The 26,377-nt window shown below is 42.0% G+C and overlaps 1 protein-coding gene across 1 annotated transcript in view; it reads right to left on the bottom strand.

Moving 5' to 3' along the window:
* The window catches only part of AOPEP (aminopeptidase O (putative)), a 384,109-nt gene that overhangs the window by 208,341 nt on the left and 149,391 nt on the right, over positions 1-26,377 (bottom strand). Inside the window, exon 7 of the mRNA XM_083186692.1 lies at positions 12,276-12,382. Coding sequence (XP_083042818.1) covers positions 12,276-12,382 — 107 coding nt within the window. The remainder of the gene's footprint in view (positions 1-12,275; positions 12,383-26,377) is intronic.

The following is a 26,377-nucleotide window of genomic DNA, read 5'->3' as shown; positions in this document are numbered from 1 at the left end:
ACTTTCAAAATGGCATGACATCCTAGCCTTTCACAATCTGGAAATCCAGATTGATTCTGTTTCCCGCCCAAATAAAAAAAAAAAAAAAGGGGACCCTTCTTGGAGGTTTCCCTCTAAGGTCATCTCATCTTATTATAGTTATTTGAGAGAGGTCCTTGATCGTGAAATAATAGAACCAGATTGAAATAATGTCTGGTCCACTTTCCTCTTGTTCTAGTTTTGGAATATGTTAACTGTTCACACAAGTGTTATTCCTCAATGTCTATCATCATCTCATCTAAACAGAACTGAGAGACAAGCTTCCCAGCACATGTCTGCTCGTTCACATTCTCACAATGGTAGGGCGGTGGGTCTCTTGAGCAGAACAGTTTTCCCCCTAAAGTTTGCTATAGGTTGTGGCAACTTTAGTGACACATTTCTTATTAACAGAGTGCAGTAGTGCTGAAGTGCTTGACCTATACTGTGCTTCTATTTGAGTCTGTCCACTGATTACCTTTACATGCATTCAGGCTACAGTTTCATTTCAGGCAGACAAAAATACTGCATTTATTTTTTTATTTTTTACATAACAAACAGATTTACTAATGTAACCATGTGTACACAACATTTATACTGCTTTCAGACCACAAGTGCAGGGTCGTGCCGGGTCTGTGAAACTCTTCACTCCCGTGCGGGCCTGCATGTGCGGTCTGTTCAGATCCCAACAGTGAACCAGCAATATTGCCGGGTCACTGACGTCATGTGGGGGTGCGGCAGGGGAGGAGGCAGCACTTAGAGTTAGCGCTGCTCCAAGCAGTGCCTCCTCCATAGTGTGAACGGGAAACGGTCGACCCGATTAACCCGTTCGTACTGTACAGTAACACGGCAACGAACCAGTAAGAACCCTTCTTTTCACCCAGTTCGTATTGCCATGTTGCTACCGGTTTGCTGTAACCAGTATCCCCTTTCACATTGCACCAATTACAGAGTCGAACCGGCAAGAAACCGGCATTAACCCGGTAATTAGGTGCGATGTGAAAGGGGTATTAATGTACAGAAATAGTGGCAATCACAGCCAAGGCTACAGTCACACTTACATTTTCTCTGAAATGCCATTTTCACAAAATAAAAGAGAAAATAAACCTGTACGTTTTAAAACGTAACTTTATAGCAGGAGACAAGCTTTAGATTTTTAGGTTGGATGAATCCCAAATCATGACAATGACTAAAAGCGCAGTGAACACGTATTCTATTACATTTCCAAGTATTGATTTAAAAGCTCACAATACAAAGACTGCTGGAATGAATGGCTCTTTTCATCCCTACTCCCTGAAGCTGATAAGGGGGCAGCAGATTAGAAAAAAAATGTCTATTAAAAACTTTTACAGAGAGATTTAGGAAGGTGAGATGTATTAAGTACAGGTAAAGTAAGTTTAATATCTTAAGTATCCTGTTTTTGTTTTTTAAACCTGTTATTTTATTTCTCTTTCAACAATTAAGAGATATTGTTTCCAGTCTAACACTGGCAGTGTCATGTCATTCTGTTGGTTGTGGCTCAGATCACAGTTTTCATTGGGTAAACTGTGAATAATTAAGGCTCAAAGAACGGTTCTGATAAAATAGAGCCATGCAGTCACATGTGACACATTAGCAGAGGATAATTGTGTAGCCTGTCCTTATACTGCCCCCCAGTTAGTAGATATCTGACTTACTGTACCTGATCCCCAAATAACTTTATCTGCATTCAGTTTAGCCATTACCTGCATATGATGAAGCCGATACAGGTTGAGTATCCCTTATCCAAAATGCTCGTGACCAGAAGAATTTTGGATAACGGATTATTCCGTATTTCAGAATATTTTTATATTTGGTACTTGTGGAGTATCACGGCTCCCACGACCTTCATCGTATGCTGATTGTATGCTAAAAATCGCATCGCATCAAATGCGATCAAATCGCATGCGATGCGATCGCACCCGATTTTGCACTGAAATGCATCAGAATGCATTGAAATGTGTATTAAACTTGTGAAATGCCCCCAAATGCCATTTTTCATAGTGCACCACCCCCACTATCAACGTCAACCCGAAGCGTGGCGAGCCCGAGAGGGGCGGCGGTACGCGTCCTACGACCTTTTCATACCCCACTATCCACGTCGGCGTGGAGTTGAGAATAGAATAGTGTGGCGAGCGCAGCGAGCCACCGAGCCCGAAGCTGCGCTCGCCACGCTTCGGGTTGACGTTGATAGTGGGGGTGGTGCACTATGAAAAATGGCATTTGGGGGCATTTCACAAGTTTAATACACATTTCAATGCATTCTGATGCATTTCAGTGCAAAATCGGGTGCCATCGCATCGCATCGGATGCCATCGTATGGCATCCGATGCGAACGCATACGATTTTTGAGCAAAAATGCTCAAAAATCGGTAAAAATCGTATTGCATCGTATGCCACTACATATGGCATACGATGGGGATGCGATGGCATACGATTTTTGAGCAAAAATGCTCAAAAATCGGTAAAAATCGTATCGCATCGTATGCCACTACATATGGCATACGATGCCATACGATGGGAGCCGTGATACTCCACAAGTACCTTATATTTCAATGATTTAATTTGAGGTATCTTGCATTTATGTTGTATAAACACAACAAACACATGAAATACACACAAATATACTATATTTTATTTGTGCATAAAACAAGGTTTCAAAACATGAAACAAAGTTTGTGGCAATTGTATATAATTTCCTCAGTAGTGCTGTTACAGATATCCCCAGTAGGTTTTTAGCAAAAAAATAATATTTTTTTTTTCACTTTCTGCAATGTATGGCTTTGGAATAATTTGTATAACGCATATTTGAATAAGGGATACTCAACCTTTACAATATTATAGACCAGATTAATCTGCTAAACAATAGGTTTAGTACCAGGGCCGCTCAGCTGGCAAGCCCTGGTTGATCCTGCCAGTAGCATATGCTTGTCTCAAAGATTAAGGCATGCACGTGTAAGTACACACGGCCGGTACAGTGAAACTGTGAATGGCTCATTCAATCAGTTATGATTCGTGTTCATACCCCACTATCCACGTCAGCATGGAGTTGATTTTATAAAGTGTGGCGAGTGCAGCGAGCCACCGAGCCCGAAGCATGGAGAGCACAGCAAGCCCCGCGAGTGGGCGTGTTAAACGAGCCCTGCGATGGGATGTGTATTTTGCATGCGCTCGACACGCTTCAGGCTCGGCACTTTATGGAAAACAATGATGTGGATAGTGGGGGTATGAACAGGTTGGGAGGATGCATACCGCTGCGCTCGACATGGTTCGGAGGCATTTGGCAGGATGTGACATGGAGTACTGGCGTCCTTTATTGTGAATGAGACGCACTTGCGCACTGCACCCCCCCTTTGTGCACAAGACGCACGCGCTACCGAACCCCTAACCCTGTCTGTCTCCCTGAAGCAGACACGGGCAGGGTTGCCGTACCCTGACGCAAGATTTACTGAGACGCACAAGCGTATGAGACACTTGTGCGTCCAAGGCAGATAGAGTGCCTCTCCGCCGGCGCCCGCATGGTTGCCTCTTCGTCGGCGTCTGCCAGCTCAGGGGAACTGGCGGTTACCGGCGCTGTGTGAGAGGAGCTCACTAGGCTGCCAGGGACGCCAGGGACAGAGCTTCAGCTCGCGGGGACATTGCGGTGACAACGCTGCCTGACGGGGACACTACACTGACTATGCAGGGCTGCCGTGGGGACACTACGCTGACTATGCTAGGCAGCCGTTTGGGCTACACTGACAACGTAGCGTAAGGTGTCGCCGTGAAACTACACAAGTACCGTGAATATCATCAGATAGGTATTTCAGTATGTTTTTAATGCTAAATCTTCATTTGTTTCAAAATAAGCAGAATCTTATTAAACATTCCATCAATTGTGGCTTACCAGAATGGGTGTGGGTGCTAAGCTGGTAGCAGTATGGAAAGGTTACTACTTTCTTAATTCTGAGAGTGCCTCCATCTGTGTGATGTGGGTCTCCTTTTTAAGCCATCTCTTAGAGGTACACTAATTGATAGTCCTGCACAAATTAAGAAATTCACTAAATGTCGAGAAGCAGAGCTGGAATGTCGCTGGAATGTCAGGCTCACACACTAGAAGTAAAATATATAGCTAGTGGCACTGTGGAGGACACATTGGAATGGATTGTGGTGCACAAAAAGATCATTGAATGGATAAATCAAAATGTAAATTTTTGATAAATTCCCAAATCTTCCATGCTCAGGCTGATAAAAATAATAACAGTTGTCTTGCTTATTAGGCCAACCCAGCCACTAGCTCACTTACTGTAATTGATATTGTGGATCAACAAGGGATTACTCATTCCATGCTAGGAGAAATCATGACATGAGGATTGCTAAATTTCTTACGACCAGGTTCATTAAGGTTATAGCTGAGGTTATACAACCATATCAAACAGAATCACAAGGTCCTACTCTTTGGATAGATACAGTAGATAGCAAGGTTGCCTGCTCTCCTGTTTACAATGGCAACTGAACCACTAGCATGTACTATAAGGGCTGATGATTCTATCCAAGGCTTAATAGTCTTAAATAGAGTGGAGCTGATCTTTCTATACATGGACACTATTTTTAGCTACCCTGCACATTCTATGCAAAACTTCCTCTCTGCAATTTACCATCTACCGGGTTAAACAATTTCACTATTTGGGTACTGTCATAACCCATAGTATTTGGGTTATTAATATACAGCCTTAGATTGACTTTCTTAAAGAAGTCTCATACTGTACAGTATGTGTAAATTGTCAATCTTGTGAAAATGGTAGATCACAAAAAGATATCCTGTATGTGCTTCAATAATGTCTTCCATCAAATAAATAGCTATATATCTCTATTGGTGTGGTTGACAGGAGCCTGTATAGCTTTCAGCTGATGTGTAGGAACTGGAATGATAGGGGTACAGCATTACCAGACCAGTGACTGTTACCTAGCAGCTAAGCTTGTACACCTCAAAGAAAGGTTTCTATGTGACAGTGAAGGACTGCTTCTAGAGGTATTAATTGCACAGATGGGCTTTTATCATACTCTTCTCCAGTTTTTCTTGGCCTCTGGATCGTTCCGTGGTTGTCTCCCATTATTGATACAAGCAAGAAAGGTGTCAGTTGCCTTAACGGGAACTGCTAAATCTAGAGGATGAATGCTTCAGACATTTTTATGGGGGAGTCTATTGATCATTTCTATAATGAGGGTCTTCAGGGTAGTTTTGCACATCTCCAGGTGAATTTTAAGCTACTTGTTCTATTGTTACCTTCCACTCCAGCAGGTGCTGTGAACAGAATTTGAGGAACTTCCTCCACAGCTATTTCTCCCCCTCAAATATATAAGAAGTTATTGCCAAAAACATGATGTCCTCAATTTACCCCTATGTATTAGCTATTTATTAGCTGCAGGGACAGATAATTTGTTCTGAGGTCTCTGTACTAAATGGCTGATGATTTGGGTGTATTAGATGATGATGTTGATGATGAATAGGCTTTGCTCTCAGGCCTTCCTTAAAATAAACTGCATCAATAAGGTTTTACCAAATCATTTATCCTCCACAGAGTTTACTGGACCCCAGTAAGACTAGCCAGATGAGGAAGAGGACAGTTTATTTATTAGGTTTCCTATATAGTGCACACAAATTCCGCAGCACTTTACAGAGAATATTTGAACATTCACATCAGTCCCTGCCCCCAGTGGAGCTTACAATCTATATTCCCTACCACATGTACAAGAACACACACAGACATACTAGGGTTCATTTTGTTAGTATATTTTTGAATTGTGGGAGGAAACCGGAGCACCCGGAGGAATCCCACGCAAGTGCAGGGAGAATATACAACCTCTGCACAGTAAAGGCCCCCATACACTAGCCGATTTTGGTCAGATTTCAGCCAGATCAGTCGGATCTGGCCGAAATCTGACCAAAATCGGCTAGTTTTGATGTCCCCTCAGATCCGATGCGCGGTCCCGTGCGCATCGGATTTGCGTCGGGTGGTTGGACCTGCTGCACGTCCGACCACCCGACTTGGGACCTAGTGGGGCGGCGCGGCGGTAGAGGGAGCAGGGGGGGCTGGGGACGCTGCGGGGGACACAGGCGGCATAGAGCCGGGAGCTGTCAGTACTGAAAAAAAAAGCCCATACAATGAATGGGCGGCCTGTGATTGGCTGAGCGCTCTCTCAGCCAGTCAGCAATTGGCTGAGAGAGCGCTCAGCCAATCACAGGCTGCCCATTCATTGTATAGGCTTTTTTTTCTAGCACTGACAGCTCCCGGCTCCCTCTGCCCGGCTCTATGCCGCCTGTGTCCCCCGCAGCGTCCCCAGCCCCCCTGCTCCCACCAGCAGCCCTGCTCTGTAGCCCCCCCCCCGCTCCCCGGATTTTTTACATGTGATAAATCGAGACGATTTATCACATGTAAAAAATGGCACATCAAGTGCCAATCTAATCAAGCTCCCCCGGGGAGCAGCCGGGGAAGCTCAGGGGGAAGTCGGGGGCGACTTGTCCTAAGGACAAGTCGCCCTAGTGTATGGGGGCCTTTAGGGCCATGATAGGAATCAATCCCATGACCTCAGTGCTGTGAGGCAGTAATGCTTACCATTACACCATCCATATGGATGACATTATCCCCTCTGCTCTCCAACTGTACAGTGTATTAATAATTTATCTATGATGCTAAGGTTGCATAGCTAGTTGATGGATAGCCTAAGTCTTGAATACCTTTGTGCTGGTCATGAATGATTTATGTATGTCGGCAAAAAGTGTCTTCTAAAGTATGGGACAATATGGTCATGATGGCAGTAGTCTCAGTTTGCTCTGGGCCAGTAGTCCTCTGCCTACACAAATGCCTTTGTGAAACAAGGCATTCAGGCCTTGCTATATATGCTTACTCCTGAGGCCTTTTCAATGCATTTAGATTTTTACAAACAGTATATGTCTATGTCTGGTTGTTATACAACAATGGCTGAAATCCTGGCATTGTCCGTCCACCAGCAAGATTGCAATTTGTTTCACACCCCTCCTACATAAATCTCTCTGCACATTTTCATTCTGCCCTGCTAGCAATGTAAAATGGTGTTAGACATTGTGTAAAGTTGCTTTCTCTTAACTCAAAATCAGCCCCAATATACTTAAGCCTTTGCAATGTGGTTCTTTAATGAATAATGGCAACATCTTCAGTCATAAACTGAGCACAATAGTTGCTTACATAAGTTAGCAGCCCGAAAAAATAACAGAGCAACAGAACAGAAATGTCAGTGCTAGCAGCTGTGCACACCCAAACAGAGCAACTCCTCAATTTCCGCTTTGGGTACCATCTAGTGCCGTGGGAGTGCGTACAATTTGAATTACCCCCATAGAGGTGAGGAGTTGTGTTAGCCTTTTATCATACAAAATTATCCAGTGTGAATTGGCGTTGTGTTCTGCTCAAAAAAATTTTTGCCTTGAAATGAAGGTTCTACAAGAGTGCACAAAGAAATGACCATCGATTTCTCAGCACTATTTATTGACTGGAAAAGAAGGGGGTTTGTCTACCCAAGGGTAGAAAATGGGCGACAGGGAAGGGGTGCTTTGTGGTACCAGCAGCTCACACCAAGGAAGGTCAGTTCCTTGAAAAAATTCACGTAGCAAAAAAGAAAAGGGGTTGTGGAGCGCTAGGTATGACTTTAAAGAAAAATTCTAAGTGCGTATGGTCAGTTGGGTATCACAATAATAAAAAATTATTAAACACTGATATAAATAAGAAATCAATTGGTAAGGCATAAAAATAAATACATGTAATGCATAAAATCAAGATATATAAAATCAAGTAAGAAAGGGTTGGATTGAGCAAAATACTTATGCGTTCTCCCACTTGCCGAATGTCCTGAGCCAGTCCGTCCTGTAATTTTTAACTGGAGATTGTGGAAATTGGGTGTCCATAGACCATGCTGGGAATTGGAGGCCACTGTGTTAGATGTTGCTGTCTTGATGTTTGGTAGACAGATGCACAGGTTGGTGGTAAGCTTCCCAATAATTATGCTGGTGGTGGTGTCCCAAAAACTCTCTTCCAGTGGATGAGGAACGGGTGGAAATGGATCCGAAACTGATGGCTGGGCAAGATGGAATAGGGGAGTGTCCCGCAGTGTAGCTCAAAATCCAATCTGACAAACTCCTAACGCGTTTCATTACCCAAACTGGTAACTTTATAATGATAAAGAATTTTTCTTTAAAGTCATACCTAGCGCTCCACAACCCCTTTTCTTTTTTACTATTTATTGACTATGCATTTATAAAACCAAAGTATTCCCCTTGCCGAAACTATTGTGTGATACAACCCACTTCTTCATTAAATGTTTAGGGGACTGTAAAAACCGGACCTGGACAAGATGCCGGACCGGACATCAAAATCTGCAGTCTGGAGCTTGTAGTGTCTAGTCTGGGGGGGTGTCCTGTCCTGTGGGTGTCTTGTTGGGGGTGATGCCTGTGATAGCTTTCACCAGGGACATGGGGAAGGGGAGAATACAGCCTCCCCATGTGGTCCGGACCGTTGCGGTTCTTGCTACATGCCCGGACCATACAGGGAGGCTTTATTCCCCCCTCCTCTCCCTGGTGACTGCCTGTCAAGTGAAGCCCCCCGGACAGGACACCCCCCCCCCCCTCCCGGACCGGACACTACAAGCTCCGGACTGCAGATTTTGATGTCCAGTGTCTTGATTGGGTCCGGTTTTTATCCATACCCAATGTTTAGGGCTATTTGTTTCATGGCTTTGACAGCAGTGTTCATGGAGATGCAGGAAAAATGGCAGCTCCAGTCCACATTTATAGAAGGCAAATACTGGGGACAGCGAGCTCTTGGCAAACACTGTGCCAATGTCTTTCATTCCAGAAGTCTTGGTTTATGGTACAACATTTTATAACATACACATCATAATGACCTTAGATGTTCCTTTTTGAAATAAACTGGCAGCTGTAAATAGATCTCTGTGGATTCTATTTTTATAGCAAACATCTGAAAAGTAATACCGACGTCAATGCAGTATTGTTTTTCTTTAAATGCCACAGCTATGTCGGCTTTGTCTCACGTGAGGTTGTGTTTCTTCACAGCATTATCAGGGAAATCAAGAGCTGTAAAATACAAGTCTCACAAACAGCTTGAGCCTCAGGCACTGCAGAATTTATTATTGGCAGACTTCCTGTCGACAACCACTCCCAGGATTTTCTAGGAGAAATCCCCCAATAATTTCTTGTGAAAACTACCAGTTATCATGACAGAACAATAAAACACTAAGACAGCAGAGGGAGGTGATAGGCACAGTGCAGGAGAGGTCAGGAAAAAAAATTATGTGTTGGTTTTACACTGGCATTTAAGGGTCATAAAGAGTTAAACATTATATATCCCCTATTTCATTCACATTCTCAAAATCTCTCAAAGACATTGAAAAAAAAAAAAAAAGAGGAAATCAATCTCTATATAAGTGGTGTATCTCCGAAATGCGATTGTTATTCTTTAGTCCTTACATAAAGGATATCTGACTGCAGCTGTTGTATGCTAGCAGGTGATAAGCGTTCTCCTATTGTGGCTGTAACTATCGACTCCCCGCACACACACTTCACACTGGTATTACACTGCCTGTGTTTGACCTGTCCTATTCATCACTGTGTGTTACTAGTGGCATAGGTGGTGAAACACTGCTCAGTCCAACATATCACATTAGCATTTCAGGTTAGGCTCCCTGATTATGTCAGCTAATTCAGACAGTCACATGGAAGAATACAGAGCCAGAGAGAGAGAGCAGGGTGTGGTTTACAGAACAATATGTATTTTCTTCTTTGCTAATCCTGAGAGTGGTACAGTGAGTAACCTGAGAAGGGAAACTGGCCGGCAGGCATGTTTTCCTGGCCTGCGTGTCTGTGACAGGGTATGGTACTGGTTACTGAACAGAACAAAGGGGAAGGCGGCATTCCGGAATTAATCTCTGTGCTTGGGTGGTGCATTCCCTTTCCTTTCTCCACTCCCTAAATATGCACTCTTGTTTTGGGTACCATGAGGGGGAGAAGGAGGGGTGGTGTTTGGGTAGAGGAGGTAAGTCCAGAGATCTTGGGTCTCTGGCACCACTCTTCCCTAGATATGCCAAAAAGAGGAGATAGATAGCATCTGCTTTTACTAAGACTGCCTGGGATCTTGTTTTGTACATCCCATTGATTTCTTTTAGACTGCCAGTTCTGTGCTCATGTTCCCCTCTGTCTGCGGTTACAAAATGAAGCAACTAAAAAAGACTTCAAACGAATGATTTTTGTTTGGGAACCAAGAATCTGGAGCTTTTTTTTTTTTTTTATAACAGAAGCACTTGGAAAATCGCAAAGGGCAATCCTTCAACAATATTCACACATATGCTCTATCCAAACCCGCCTGCAATGGTCAGATGGGGAAAATGATCTCACGTTTGCTGACCTCACAAACTTGTTCCTGGCCCCCTGATCCTGTTCAGGAGATAAAAGGGAAAGTACACGCTGAGCAAAAAATTATCGCTTTGTCGCATCATCATGCTTATCGAATCGGCAGAATCGATTGGGTAGTGTCTATATGGCTTCAATGTTTATTGTTACACATTTTATGATATTCCACACAAACTACAATTTTCCCACACCAGCTTGGAGCCTCGCAGTATCCCGACATTGGGGTGAGCCTCCCAGTATCCCGACATTGGGGTGAGCCTCCCAGTATCCCGACATTGGGGTGAGCCTCCCAGTATCCCGACATTGGGGTGAGCCTCACAGTATCTCGACATTGGGAAGAAGCCAAGGCCTTAGTTGGAGTTTTCTCACAAAAAAAAAGACAGCATTATACAAATGTATATATAGAAATACCTCTCAACCTCCCTTATTATGGAACAGTTCATTCAACTCAAAACTGCCCTGTCAAAAACTGGACAATTTGGAAGTAAGTGGCACTTCCTCCAGCGGCACCAACCAGGATACCGTATCACTAGGGAGGACCTGTGATCTGACTTCTACCAAAATCTCCTTAGGGTAATTATATCCTCACAGCATCCTCCAGCGGCACCGAACTGAGTAACCGTATTAATAGAGAGGACCTGTGAACCAACAGCAGCAATACTGGTAAAGTGCACTTACCTTAAAATTGACTACCATTTGGGCCTACAATATCCCAGGCTCTCATATCCATCCTGTGAGCGAGGCATATTAATCCTTCATTATGTTTTAAATCATTTATTGTACATCTTTTTTTATTATGTATTAAGTGGCAACTACTTTTACTACATAAAATTATTCATTTAACATATTGTGTTCTTGATTCATTGTGGTTTTAGTGCTGCTTCTTTGTGTTTTTTTTTCTTCTGGTTTTCCATATAGGGACTGACTATCCTATACCATAGCAGCTGCTTTGTAAAAAAAAAAAAAAAAACAGTCCATATTGAGGCGCCTGTAATTTTACTTTTTAATAGAATACCTTCTTGTTTCACTTTAGTAAATAAACCCCTAAAACTGTGGTTGGAAACATGTTCCCAAATGACTTCTGTGTGTGCCCACTTTATGAAGACTAAAGGCAGCAGGTGCCCTGAGCCTGAGGGAATGCAGTCATCTGCAGTTACAGCTCTAAAGAAAAACAAATAACATTTCCATGCCCATATTATCTTATTATATGTGACAAGCATCACTGAATATTTACAATAAGAGCGAGAGACATGAAACAAAGGGTGGTGTTCAAAATTAATTAAGAAAACAGAATTAATGTTTATAAATTGTTTATATAATTTGCACATGACTCAAACAAAATGCACAAGCTAACGGCAATCAGGCATATGAAAAAAAAATATTCTATTTTATTTATAAAAATATGCAATTCATGGTATATGGTTGATTTCATAATTAGATAGAAGCAATTGTAGTAGAAATCTGGTGAGCAACATACTAAGATACATTTTGAAAATGATCATTCCAGATTAAAATAATTATTCAGTTTACACCACGCTCCCCCAGATTTGAGGGTATCCTATTCTAGGATCCTTCACAGAACTCACACACGCCAAGGAATTTTGATCTTAGGCATTTTATGAAGCAAGATAGATAATACTTCATAACACTGACAATGAGAAGGTACTATGGGGGAGGGGGGCGCCAAAAAGTGTTTTGGCAGAGGGGGCACAAAATCATCAGGTACTCCATTGATGGCAATGCAATCAAAGTGAAGTTATCTATAATTCAAAGTAAGTATTGTATTAAAGAAAGATAATGTATGTACCTAAGTATCTGCAGCTCCTCCTGGGAATTCCTGAGTTCGTCCCGAAGACGATGCCATCGAAGAAATGCTTTGAAATCTTGCTTTCTTCTGGCCTCTTCTTGCGACAGCTGCTTAATGAAACAATCAGATTCAGTATAATAGACATTACAGATTTCTCCTTAGTCCTTTCATTTAAATTGTGTGCAGAGAGTAATACTAATGGGGCCTACATAATGGGGAGATATGCTGAGCATTCTGCTAGATCGGTCAGAACGCTCAGCAAGGTCCCGCAGCAAGTCAGTGCTGTGTACTGAACGATCTGTCAGGGCCAGTGTTCTTCAATGAGAACACTGGCGATTACTAGATTTATCCAGCATGCTGGCTATTAAACGGCATGCGATAGTGACACACAGGGCTGTGCATCACTGCAGCTATGGCCACTAAACATGGAGCGATGTAGGGGCATCTAGTGAGATAACTTAGAAAATGCACGGAAATCATCCCATGTTTATGCCCTATTAGGAAATACATGGGCCTTTTTAAAATAATTTCTCATTTTAATACATCTTATTAGTTTCTTTTCGTTGTTAAACATGCATTTCTTTTTCCCGGTAATCCATTTTACAGTGAAGACATAAATACTGTAATCTGCTGAATAGAGTATACAGCGTCATGCTATTGAAGTAAATAGAAATGCAACACAGAAGAGTACATTCTTTGTCGATTTTAATCAAACCTCTACATTCCATACAGTATGCCCCCCCCCCCCCTTCCTTAAACCCTGTAAAGTTTTAAGGGGGTTAGGGTCCCCAGACCGCTCAATGGGGTACACATTGGGTGACAGAACTTGGACACATGGAGCCTGGCCTGGGCCTTCTACTGGATGGATTTGAATTAAAACTTTAACGAACTGTAGAAACTGACAGAAATAACCATAATTCAATGACATAACTGATGGAAAGAACCGTAAATCAGTACACTAAAATAACTGACATAAATAGATATGGGAAGTCAAAAAATATTGTGTACTTAAAAGCCTTGGAATAGCAACATTGATAAAATAAGGAAAACTTTAAAAATTACCTCGCAATGTAAAAGTGAAAACTAAACAAAACAGCTGGGGATCAGAGCTACTGGCCACAATTCAAATTAAGAAGCAAAAAAACAACAACACTGCTCTAAGCTGCTAATTTTTTTTTTAAATGTTGACAGTTACATCCAACTCATTGATGACTTAATAACTTGAAGATTTAAACCCAGCCAATTGCTGGGTACTTCACAAAAAAAGGTTAGAGTATTCTCCCAAGTGCGCACTGGCAGCTGAGGTATGGAAACCCCTGGGGTGTATCTCAGGCACCCAAGTAGGACAAGTGAATACAACAAAGGTTGGGGTAACCCTCCACCAGCGCTCAATAAACATAAGATGTTACTTCCCTTTTTATACGTGTGCTTGCTCCTTTCAAAGGCTGGTACCACTGTTTAGCTCTTTCCACTCATCAAGGTTTACATGTAATAAGAGCATATAAGTTTCATAGTGTATACCATTTAATTACGCACACAACAAAGATAAAATCACATACAGAAAAAATGACAATCAATCACAAAGAAAACACACTGTTCACCATATAATGGTAAAAAACACACACAATGAAATCCAATCCATAAAGTGGCGAGTGCAATGGAAATAAAGTGCTGCAGTGTAGTTACCAGATGGTATGTGAACTGTTATTGCAGTTCAAAGTGAGCATGCATAGGAAAGTCCAAGCGGCCCGGGTACAACCTGGATCTCAGATGCTGCTGCTGGTTCCACACCTCCGCATCAGGATGTCCACTGTTCTCGCCTGCCGACGCGTTTCGGACCCTATCTGGGTCCTTTTTCAAGGCTGGGTGTGTGTGTGTCAAAAGCAAGTCCGTTTATATAGTGTCCCATAGAGATTAAACACCTGTAGGTGTGACGCGATGTTCCGGCATCCCACTTCCGGGTGTCGCGCGTCATCTGACTCATCACTGGGGCACGTATAGCGCGGTCTCCGGATCTCTCACTTCCGGGTCTAGCGCATCACGTGAGCCGCCGCGTCCTCGTTGCCTGGTGATCTAGGCATCCATGATTAGGCTCCGGTCATGTGACCACACTCCGGAGCACATGATCGAAGTTCATTGCCTTCTGAATGGAGTCCATACTTGATTTCCGCCCTTACATACTATGGGCATAACAGAGTGAATACCTTAGAAATAAAAAGTACAATATAAATACCTTAAAAGCTTAATTTGTTAAAACCAATCATAAAAACCATTTTAACTCAAAATCAGAGTTAATGCCACTAGGTTTGAGGGTATTGTATTTATAAATCATCTGCATTTCAAGTTTAGCAAGTTGCACATCTATATCCCTCCTGCGGCAGTGTCCCTCCACATATTTTAACCCTAAGAATATTTTTATGTGGCTGGGGGAACTGCCATGATGTTCTTTAAAATGTTGGGAGAGTGAATGTGTCTCAACTCCCTTTTTTATGTTTCTAATATGCTCACTTAAGCGTATTTTTAGTGGCCGAGATGTTCTCCCAATATAAAATAAATTGCAGGTACATCCAACAAGGTAGACAACGTTCTTAATATTACAGGTTATAAATTCTCGTATGTGGTGATCAATGCCATTAATGGATATTTTCTCCACTTTTCTTTCTCCTTTTACATTAATACAGGCGCAACAGGTCCCACATCTGTGGAACCCTTTTGTCCTAATTTCTCGTCTCACTATATTGGAGACATGCATACTTGAAGTGAGTTGGCTACCTAGATTGGCAGCCCTTCTATAAATAAAGGATGGCTTTTCAGGAAGATCTTGGCCTATAATGGGATCCTTCCTAAGTAAATCCCAGTGTTTCCTAAAAGAGCTCTCCACTTTTTTGTGGTGACAATTGTAATCGGAGATGAAAGCAAATTGCGTTCTATCTGATTGGGTGGGTTGTATCCTATCTTGTAGGAGGGCAGTTCGTGATACCAAATCCACTTTCTCCATATCTTTTTGGATTGTATTTAAATTATATCCACTGTCCGTGAATTTGGTTATCATATTTGCAGTTTGGAGTTTGTATGTCTCCTCATCTGTGCAATTTCTCTTAATGCGTTTAAATTGCCCCTGTGGGATGCAATCTAACCAGTTCTTGTGATGACAACTGTTGACATGGATATAACTTTGGGAATCAGTGGGCTTCGTGTATGTTTTTGTTTTGAGATGACCCTCTTCTACATAAATAGTTATATCCAGGAAATTAACTGTCACATCACTCACATCAAATGAAAACTCAATATTAAAATCATTGGCGTTAAGATATACACAAAAATCATCTAAAAGTTGTCTTTCCCCTTTCCATAAAAACAGGACATCATCTATGTAGCGGGTCCATGACACCAGGTTCGCCCCAAAAGGATTGTTGGTCCATATCTTGTCATGCTCCCAATATCCCATAAATAAATTGGCATAGCTCGGGGCGAACCTGGTGCCCATAGCGGTCCCGACCCGCTGTACATAGTGATCACCTTTGAACATAAAGTAATTATTATTTAAAATGAATGATACCCCTTTAATTAAAAATTCTTGTAGATTTTTTTCCAAAGTGCTATTGTTTAGAGTGTATTTAATGGCTTCTACACCCTGTTCATGATTGATTATTGTGTAGAGCGATTTTACATCTGCTGTTATTAGATAAAATCCTTCTTCCCACTTAAAATTAGGCAATTTTTGTAACAGGTCCTTAGTATCCCGTAAATGTGAGGGATTTTTTAGCACTAAGGGTTGGAGATAATAGTCGATGAACTCCGATAAATTGGAGGTCACCGACTCAATTCCAGCCACGATAGGACGTCCTGGTGGTACTAGTGGGTTTTTATGTACCTTTGGTAATATATAAATGACTGAAATGACAGGTTGTGGAATCCACAGAAACTTCGACTCTTTTTCCGTTATGGTTCCATTTAGTTGGTACATATCTAGTAGACTCTTCAAGTTATCCATTATTCTCTTAGTTGGATCTGACCGTAGTTTTTGATAAGCCTCTTTATCGCCCAACTGTCTGAGGACTTCAGTCTCATACCATGAGGTGTCCATTATTACGATGCCCCCGCCTTTATCGGCGGGTTTTATCGTAATTTCTTTATTCTGCTTCAAATTTTTAAGAGCCTGTCGTTCTTTATTGGTTAGGTTGGCCTTTCTTTCTTTGGTGTCTATATTTTTGATATCTTCCTGCACCAACTGACTGAAGGACTCTACCCAATTTCCTTTGATATAGGATGGGAAGAATACCGATTTCGGTTTAAAAGGGGTATTTGTCTGTATTTCTCTCTCACTATCCAAGTTATTGGACTTAAAGAATTTTTTGAGACAGATCTTTCTTACAAATTTATTAATGTCAATAAAGGTATTAAATTTATTTAGTGTGGCCGTAGGGGCATAAATTTGTAAGAAAGATCTGTCTCAAAAAATTCTTTAAGTCCAATAACTTGGATAGTGAGAGAGAAATACAGACAAATACCCCTTTTAAACCGAAATCGGTATTCTTCCCATCCTATATCAAAGGAAATTGGGTAGAGTCCTTCAGTCAGTTGGTGCAGGAAGATATCAAAAATATAGACACCAAAGAAAGAAAGGCCAACCTAACCAATAAAGAACGACAGGCTCTTAAAAATTTGAAGCAGAATAAAGAAATTACGATAAAACCCGCCGATAAAGGCGGGGGCATCGTAATAATGGACACCTCATGGTATGAGACTGAAGTCCTCAGACAGTTGGGCGATAAAGAGACTTATCAAAAACTACGGTCAGATCCAACTAAGAGAATAATGGATAACTTGAAGAGTCTACTAGATATGTACCAACTAAATGGAACCATAACGGAAAAAGAGTCGAAGTTTCTGTGGATTCCACAACCTGTCATTCCAGTCATTTATATATTACCAAAGGTACATAAAAACCCACTAGTACCACCAGGACGTCCTATCGTGGCTGGAATTGAGTCGGTGACCTCCAATTTATCGGAGTTCATCGACTATTATCTCCAACCCTTAGTGCTAAAAAATCCCTCACATTTATGGGATACTAAGGACCTGTTACAAAAATTGCCTAATTTTAAGTGGGAAGAAGGATTTTATCTAATAACAGCAGATGTAAAATCGCTCTACACAATAATCAATCATGAACAGGGTGTAGAAGCCATTAAATACACTCTAAACAATAGCACTTTGGAAAAAAATCTACAAGAATTTTTAATTAAAGGGGTATCATTCATTTTAAATAATAATTACTTTATGTTCAAAGGTGATCACTATGTACAGCGGGTCGGGACCGCTATGGGCACCAGGTTCGCCCCGAGCTATGCCAATTTATTTATGGGATATTGGGAGCATGACAAGATATGGACCAACAATCCTTTTTGGGCGAACCTGGTGTCATGGACCCGCTACATAGATGATGTCCTGTTTTTATGGAAAGGGGGAAGACAACTTTTAGATGATTTTTGTGTATATCTTAACGCCAATGATTTTAATATTGAGTTTTCATTTGATGTGAGTGATGTGACAGTTAATTTCCTGGATATAACTATTTATGTAGAAGAGGGTCATCTCAAAACAAAAACATACACGAAGCCCACTGATTCCCAAAGTTATATCCATGTCAACAGTTGTCATCACAAGAACTGGTTAGATTGCATCCCACAGGGGCAATTTAAACGCATTAAGAGAAATTGCACAGATGAGGAGACATACAAACTCCAAACTGCAAATATGATAACCAAATTCACGAACAGTGGATATAATTTAAATACAATCCAAAAAGATATGGAGAAAGTGGATTTGGTATCACGAACTGCCCTCCTACAAGATAGGATACAACCCACCCAATCAGATAGAACGCAATTTGCTTTCATCTCCGATTACAATTGTCACCACAAAAAAGTGGAGAGCTCTTTTAGGAAACACTGGGATTTACTTAGGAAGGATCCCATTATAGGCCAAGATCTTCCTGAAAAGCCATCCTTTATTTATAGAAGGGCTGCCAATCTAGGTAGCCAACTCACTTCAAGTATGCATGTCTCCAATATAGTGAGACGAGAAATCAGGACAAAAGGGTTCCACAGATGTGGGACCTGTTGCGCCTGTATTAATGTAAAAGGAGAAAGAAAAGTGGAGAAAATATCCATTAATGGCATTGATCACCACATACGAGAATTTATAACCTGTAATATTAAGAACGTTGTCTACCTTGTTGGATGTACCTGCAATTTATTTTATATTGGGAGAACATCTCGGCCACTAAAAATACGCTTAAGTGAGCATATTAGAAACATAAAAAAGGGAGTTGAGACACACTCACTCTCCCAACATTTTAAAGAACATCATGGCAGTTCCCCCAGCCACATAAAAATATTCTTAGGGTTAAAATATGTGGAGGGACACTGCCGCAGGAGGGATATAGATGTGCAACTTGCTAAACTTGAAATGCAGATGATTTATAAATACAATACCCTCAAACCTAGTGGCATTAACTCTGATTTCGAGTTAAAATGGTTTTTATGATTGGTTTTAACAAATTAAGCTTTTAAGGTATTTATATTGTACTTTTTATTTCTAAGGTATTCACTCCGTTATGCCCATAGTATGTAAGGGCGGAAATCAAGTATGGTCTCCATTCAGAAGGCAATGAACTTCGATCATGTGCTCCGGAGTGTGGTCACATGACCGGAGCCTAATCATGGATGCCTAGATCACCAGGCAACGAGGGCGCGGCGGCTCACGTGATGCGCTAGACCCGGAAGTGAGAGATCCGGAGACCGCGCTATACGTGCCCCAGTGATGAGTCAGATGACGCGCGACACCCGGAAGTGGGACGCCGGAACATCGCGTCACACCTACAGGTGTTTAATCTCTATGGGACACTATATAAACGGACTTGCTTTTGACACACACACACCCAGCCTTGAAAAAGGACCCAGATAGGGTCCGAAACGCGTCGGCAGGCGAGAACAGTGGACATCCTGATGCGGAGGTGTGGAACCAGCAGCAGCATCTGAGATCCAGGTTGTACCCGGGCCGCTTGGACTTTCCTATGCATGCGCACTTTGAACTGCAATAACAGTTCACATACCATCTGGTAACTACACTGCAGCACTTTATTTCCATTGCACTCGCCACTTTATGGATTGGATTTCATTGTGTGTGTTTTTTACCATTATATGGTGAACAGTGTGTTTTCTTTGTGATTGATTGTCATTTTTTCTGTATGTGATTTTATCTTTGTTGTGTGCGTAATTAAATGGTATACACTATGAAACTTATATGCTCTTATTACATGTAAACCTTGATGAGTGGAAAGAGCTAAACAGTGGTACCAGCCTTTGAAAGGAGCAAGCACACGTATAAAAAGGGAAGTAACATCTTATGTTTATTGAGCGCTGGTGGAGGGTTACCCCAACCTTTGTTGTATTCATTTGCTGGGTACTTCAGTTAGTTTTCTATAAACTGATATCATTTGTCCCTTGGCTTGAAAGTGTAGACCCCCTGCCTGCCGCCGCTGCTGTTCCTAGCAGAGCAGCAGGGGAAATACACTGTGCGCACACACACACAGAGGCATAGGGGACTCTCTATGCACAGAGGCATAGGGGACAGAGGGCATGGCCAGCAGCTCACAGATCTAAGCACAAAGAATGGTTTAGGCCTAAATTACCACTTAAATAGTGGTTGGAGGGCGGGGCAGGGTGGTGTCGCAAATAGGCATCTGACTCAGAAAACAGATGGTTGGCCGCATAGCAACTTCTGATCACATTGAATTATGACCGAATTACGTGCAAATTAGAATCAGGCCCATAGGGGGGAATTTACTAAAGGAAATTTGTAAAAAATAGGTGTATTTGTATCCAGAAATACACTTATTTTTTACATTTACTATCCCGAAAATATGGCAATTCATATTCGTATTAATAGCACATCAATACGAATACGAATTGCCATATTTTTGGGATAGTAAATGTAAAAAATGAGTGTATTTCTGGATACAAATACACCTATTTTTTTTACAAATTTCCTTTAGTAAATTTCCCCCATAATGTCAATACCTGAGATTTTAGATTCTTATTCACTAATAGTGCAAAAGGCCATTGATGGCGTTAAAATATGCAATACATGACCATCGATATTTTTACTTATAGATGGTCATCCATTTTGGTTGACTGATTGGCCTGTGGGCCAATTAAAACATGGGGGCGGTGCTTCGCGGGTGCCGGGGACAGAGCTATGCTCCGTGTCCCGGCAAAACAAAAAAGAGCAAAACATCGGTTTTGCTGTGCCATCGATGGAGAGAAACCATCTGGTTCTCCCCCATCAATGGCAAAAGTATTCAACATCGGCCCTAAACCATCGATGATTTGAAATCATTGATGGTCGATGGCCATACCTATTTAAAAGCACTCATATTGCAGTATCAGGCATAACCTCCCATATCTCCTGAAGTAATACAATAAGCACAGCCTACAGTGTCTGCTGGGTTACTATATTAAGCACACATGTGAGGAATCCTGGAATCACAAGTTTAGTTACATAGAAATAAATTACCCATTTGTTTTCATTCTTTGCAAATAGTATGGGGACATTTGTGCCCCTTTGAGCAAATCTAATCACTCACATCTACATTTCCTGCTATTACAAGTAATACCAGAGACAATAATATAAGATTTTGTATTTATAGCACACAATACCATGGTAGAATAATGGAAACAATTTGTGTAGTTAAAAGAAAAAAGGGATGGAGCATTTCCATGTTATTGCTAAATGTGGGATGGCGTGGTGATGGTTCTCGCAGATAACATTTCAGTCAGAGATGAGGACAGCCAGCAGATGTGCTTCTGGCCTGTATTCCATGCTGTAACACAGTGGAGCTGATTCTGAGCTGGGAGCAGAGGAAAAATAGGGCCTGATTCAGACTTGATCGCTATTCGCTGACTAGCGATCAGGTAAACACCAACCCCCATCAACCGAATGCCCACACTAGCATGTGAGTGGATGTGTACACAAGCACATCCACTCAAATGTGGCAACGCGGAGGAGAAATAAAATGGTTGCTCACTCGCTCTGAATAGTAAGTCTATACTTGACTCCTTATTCAAAATCAGGCACTGTATCTTACTGCTGCTCACAGAAGTTCAATTTGTAGGTTTAGGACACATATAGGACCCGAGTCAGAAGTAGAAGCGAGGTCACTCACTGGATCCATTTTTTTCTGCCCAAACATCTAAAGGCCAACTTGTCCTAAGGTCAGGTCAGCCCCCGACTTCCCCTGAGCTCCCCAAGAGAGCGCACTAGATTTGACACTTGATGTGATTTATTACATGTAAGCCCGTAGAGCTGCAGGCGAGGGGGCAGAGGGAGAATTAAAAAATACTATTCAAAAGACTGGGCGGCTGCTGATTTATATTATGTGCAGCCGTTTGACCACCGACTCCAATCCGATCGGATGTCAAACACTTGTGATTTGGGCCACTTTCTTCTCCTGATCCGTCGGAATCGGGTGAAATCGGGCCTTAAGACACACTGTGCATGTGTTCAGACAGCATGAACACAGTAAGACATTTTTACATAGGAAGCCATATCTGTCAGGAGTCGGGCATATGCAGGGTTAACAGGAGAGTTTGGCTGCCTTAACTTACTCAATCAGGCAATTGCTGCAGTGGTTGGTGGACTTTCACATATAAGGAACTTCCTTTGAGCCCATCCCTGCTGGCAATAGGTTCTTGTAGCCTGTTCTTCAGCCTCCTGTGTATTCTGCTCCAGTGGATTCCCTGGTTGGTTTCCAGTTTCTCCTGACCTTATTCCAGATTTCCTTGGACCCTCCGGTGTCTCTGTTTACAGCTTTCGTGGTACCATAAGTCTGGCGGTCATTGTTTTCTGTGACTTTGCTGCCATATGTGGTTTATTTACCTTTGCCACGTTCTGTGACTAGGCCACTGTTTCCTTAGTGGATTTTTGTTTTGCGACAGTGTCGCAGGTCGCGGTGTTACCGCATATCTTTAGTTGTTTCTGGTATGCGACAAAGTCACGTTTATTCTGCAGATGTGTTACTCATAATTTGATATTATTTTCCCTGTACTTTAGTTTTGGTATCTTACATCTTAGTTTTAGTCAGCTTGTTCTCTTATCCACTCTACAGTCTTGGTTGGTGCCTTGTTCCCCTGTAAGACCTGGTGGCATCGGAGTTTGGGCAGACCTAATTTTCCCCTTCAAACCTGTCTATTATAGGTGAAGCCTAACTTTGCAGACAACAACCAACAGCTGTGGAGGGATAACAGAGTTAGTCTGTAGAGTAGGGGTTGCTGTGGTTTGCTTACACAATCGCATCTTCACAGTCTTCACCACCCTCCTGTGGGCTCCAGAGATACAGTCCTAACAATATCTAGATGAACGGGGCTTGAAGGCAGCAACAGTTAATCAAAACTGATCCCTATAGAGCAGTGGTTCCCAAACTTGGTCCTCAAGGAGCACAAGCAACTGCAACATTATAATAAACCACAGTTTAACTTGAAAAAAACACGAATTGTGGTCCATGAGGCGTGTGGTGCCTATTTACTAAGCATTAGAGAGATATAGTGGATGAAAATTGTACCAACCAACTCCTGTCCTTTTTTAACCCCTTCCCGACATTTGACGTACATGTACGTCATGGTCGGGAAGTACTTCCCGACATTTGACGTACATGTACGTCATGGCTTCTAACTGTCACTGCGTCTATAGACACGGTGACAGTTAGGAGATGTCTGCTGTCCCTGACAGCAGACATCCCCCCTCGCCGCCCAGGGGGGGCAGGGGTGCCCCCCCCGGTCGGCGATCGCTGTGATTGGCTGTTCAAATCTGAACAGCCATTCACAGCGTTTCCTGTGTTACCGGCGGCTAAGCCGCTCGGTAACACAGGGATCGGTGGTGATCGGTGCTGTTAAGTACAGCACCGATCACCACCGATGAGCAGCACCCCCCTCCCACCCACCCGGCACTCACCCGGCCCGGCAGCAGGCTCACCCGGCAGGCAGGAGCGCACGCACCCCCCTCCCCCCTCCCCCCCCTGCCAGCCGCAGCAGCAGCATGAGCTGCATAAAAAGTTAAAAAAAACAATGATAATGAACTGAATTATATATATATATATATATATATATATATATATGTGTGTGTATATATATATATATATATATATATATATATATGTATATATATATATATATGTGTGTATATATATATATATATATACATACACACATATATATATATATATATATATATATACACACACACATACATACATATATATATATATATAAACAAAGGTAGAAGAGATGCGCTTCATGGTGTATTATCACAAAACACTTTAATGGATAAAAAATATTTCTCCAAGGTACACAAAGTAGGGGACTCGTACCACATAAAACACAGCTGTGGACTGGATACCACACGATATAATAATATAAGCCAAGGGGCAAAGCTGCTCACGATACTGCCGGGAAGTTTCTGACTCAGCTCACAAGACGCCGCCGCGCTGGATTGCGATGCCGCTGCCTGGAGAGGACAGGTACGTTGGATTCACCGGAGAAGGAGACAGCCACACAAAGCGTAGTTAGCCACGCCCTGACGCGTTTCGTCACTAAGACTTCGTCAGAGGGCGTGGCAGGTAACTAGAAGTACCCTGCGACCTGTCAGTCACCAGTACGGCGACCAATGGTGTTCCCATATGGGCGGGGTGTATATATATATAAAGATATTCCCGACATATGACGTATATATACGTCATGGTCGGGAGGTACTTCCCGACCGAAGACGTATATATACGTCATGGTTTTAAACTGTCACCGCGTCTATAGACGCGGTGACAGTTTGGAGATGTCTGCTGTCCCTGACAGCAGACATCCCCCCTCGCGGCGATCGCTGCGATTGGCTGTTCAAATGTGAACAGCCAATTGCAGCGTTTTCTGTGTTACCGGCGGCTAAGCCGCTCGGTAACACAGTGATCGGTGCTGTTAAGTATCACCACCGATCGCCAGCCCCCCCCCCTCCCACCCGGCAGCCCCCCTCCCTCCCACCCACCCGGCTGCCGCAGCGCCAGCACCCCTCCCACCCCCCCGCCAGCCGCAGCGCCAGCCCCCCTCCCAAAGCTGGTGACCAAAATGGGGTCACTTGTGGGGGGGTTCCACTGTATTGGTGCTTCGGGGGTCTTGCTAATGCGACATAGCACCCACCATTCATTCCACCACCAAATATCACTCCTTCCCTTCTGAGTCCTGCCATGCACCCAACTGGTATTTTTTGGTCACATGTGAGGCATTGCCGTACTCGGGAGAAATTGGGGCACAGATTTTGGGGTGCTTTGTCTCCTTCATTCCTTGTGAAAATGAAAAATTTTGAGCCAGAACTGCATTTTTCTGTAAAAAATTTACACAAAAATGTACATTTCAAACCCCCAGGGGTTTCACCAATTTTGATACAACTGAGCTGTGAAAATGAAAAATTAATTTTTTTCATTTTCACTGCCCAGTTGTACCACAATTGGTGAAACCCCTGGGGGTTTGAAATGTACACTATACCCCTAGATGAATTCCCTGAAGGGTGTAGTTTGCAAAATGGGGTCACTTGTGGGGGGGTTCCTAACTTTTAGCATCTTATGGTGCCTAGAAACCTACATGGTGCCTAAAAAATAATCTCATAAAAAGGAGGCTCCAAAATCAAGTAGGTGCTCCTTCTATTATGAAGCCTGTGGTTTGGTCACCGTGCACACTAGGGCCACATATAGGATATTTATGAAAACCAAAGAATTGGGGGAATCAATTTTTAGTCACATTTCTCTAGTAAAATCTGCTGTGTTCCTTAGAAAAATGTATTAAAATTGAAAATCTGCAAAAAAAATGAAATTTTGAAATTTCACCTACACTTTGTTTTAATTCCTGTGAAACACCTAAAGGGTTAACAAACTTCCAAAATGCTGTTTTGAATACTGTGAGGGGTGCAGTTTTTGAAATGGCATCATTTATGGGGGTGTCTCACATACAAGTCCCTCAAAGTCACATCAGAACTGAACTGGTCCCTAAAAAAATCAGTGTTTGAAATTTTCTTGAAAATTTGAGAATTTGCTATTCATATTTTAAGCCTCCTAGTGTCCAAAAAAATGAAAATGAGGTTGAAATAATGATGGCAACATAAAGTATACATATGGTCTATGTTAGTTATTAACTATTTTGAGTGGTAAGATTATTTGTCTCACAAGCAGAAAATTTAACATTTTGCAAATCGCAAAATTTTCCATTTTTTTACGACATTTTGGTATTTTTCACAAAAAAACACAGACTGTATCGACCAAAATTTACCACTAACTTGAAGTACAATGTGTCACGAGAAAACAATCTCAAAATCACTGGGATAAGTAAAAGCAAAAAAAAGTTATACCCACTTAAGTGATACATGTCAGATTTGAAAAAAAAGGGCTCTGTCAGGAACGCAAAAACTGGCTCTGTCAGGAAGGGGTTAAATACACTCTGCAACATGGCAGTTAGGATCTGATTTGCTGATACTTAATCACTTTTCAAGTCTTAGTACTGTAAATACTGCTATATAGAATGCCATAAATAAATATGAAAATGGGACTATATAGATGGACAAATAGTGCAGAGCTAACATGCAGAGTGGTGCTGTCTGTTCCACATCACTACATCATGGGCAAGATGGTTTAATAATCATAAAGATGGAGTCGCATGGTCTTGTGATAAGAAATGTCTGCATGTGACCATTTGCACACAAAGTGGGTGTGTGAATCTGAGCAGAGTGTGGTATGTTCATTTTCAAACATGCTTAAATTAGAGAAAATCTATAGAAATAAAGATACAGTAGAGAGCAGAAAGTCATAATAATGGGACTTATGTGGAGAGAAGAGGTAATGTCAGCCATTAGCAAACTACTGCTCAAAAATTTATTTAATTAACAAATTAAATTAAATTGACAGATAAAATGTTATAAAAGGCAGACATAAAGAAATATACACTATAATTGATATCATGAGACCTAGAAAATATTTCCAAAGCCAAATCAGTGGGAAAACTAGAAGA

This window comes from Crinia signifera, chromosome 1, assembly GCF_055691185.1.
Source record: "Crinia signifera chromosome 1, ASM5569118v1, whole genome shotgun sequence".
NCBI classification, from domain to species: Eukaryota; Metazoa; Chordata; class Amphibia; order Anura; family Myobatrachidae; genus Crinia; species Crinia signifera.
This window is presented reverse-complemented; position numbering and strand designations above follow the sequence as displayed.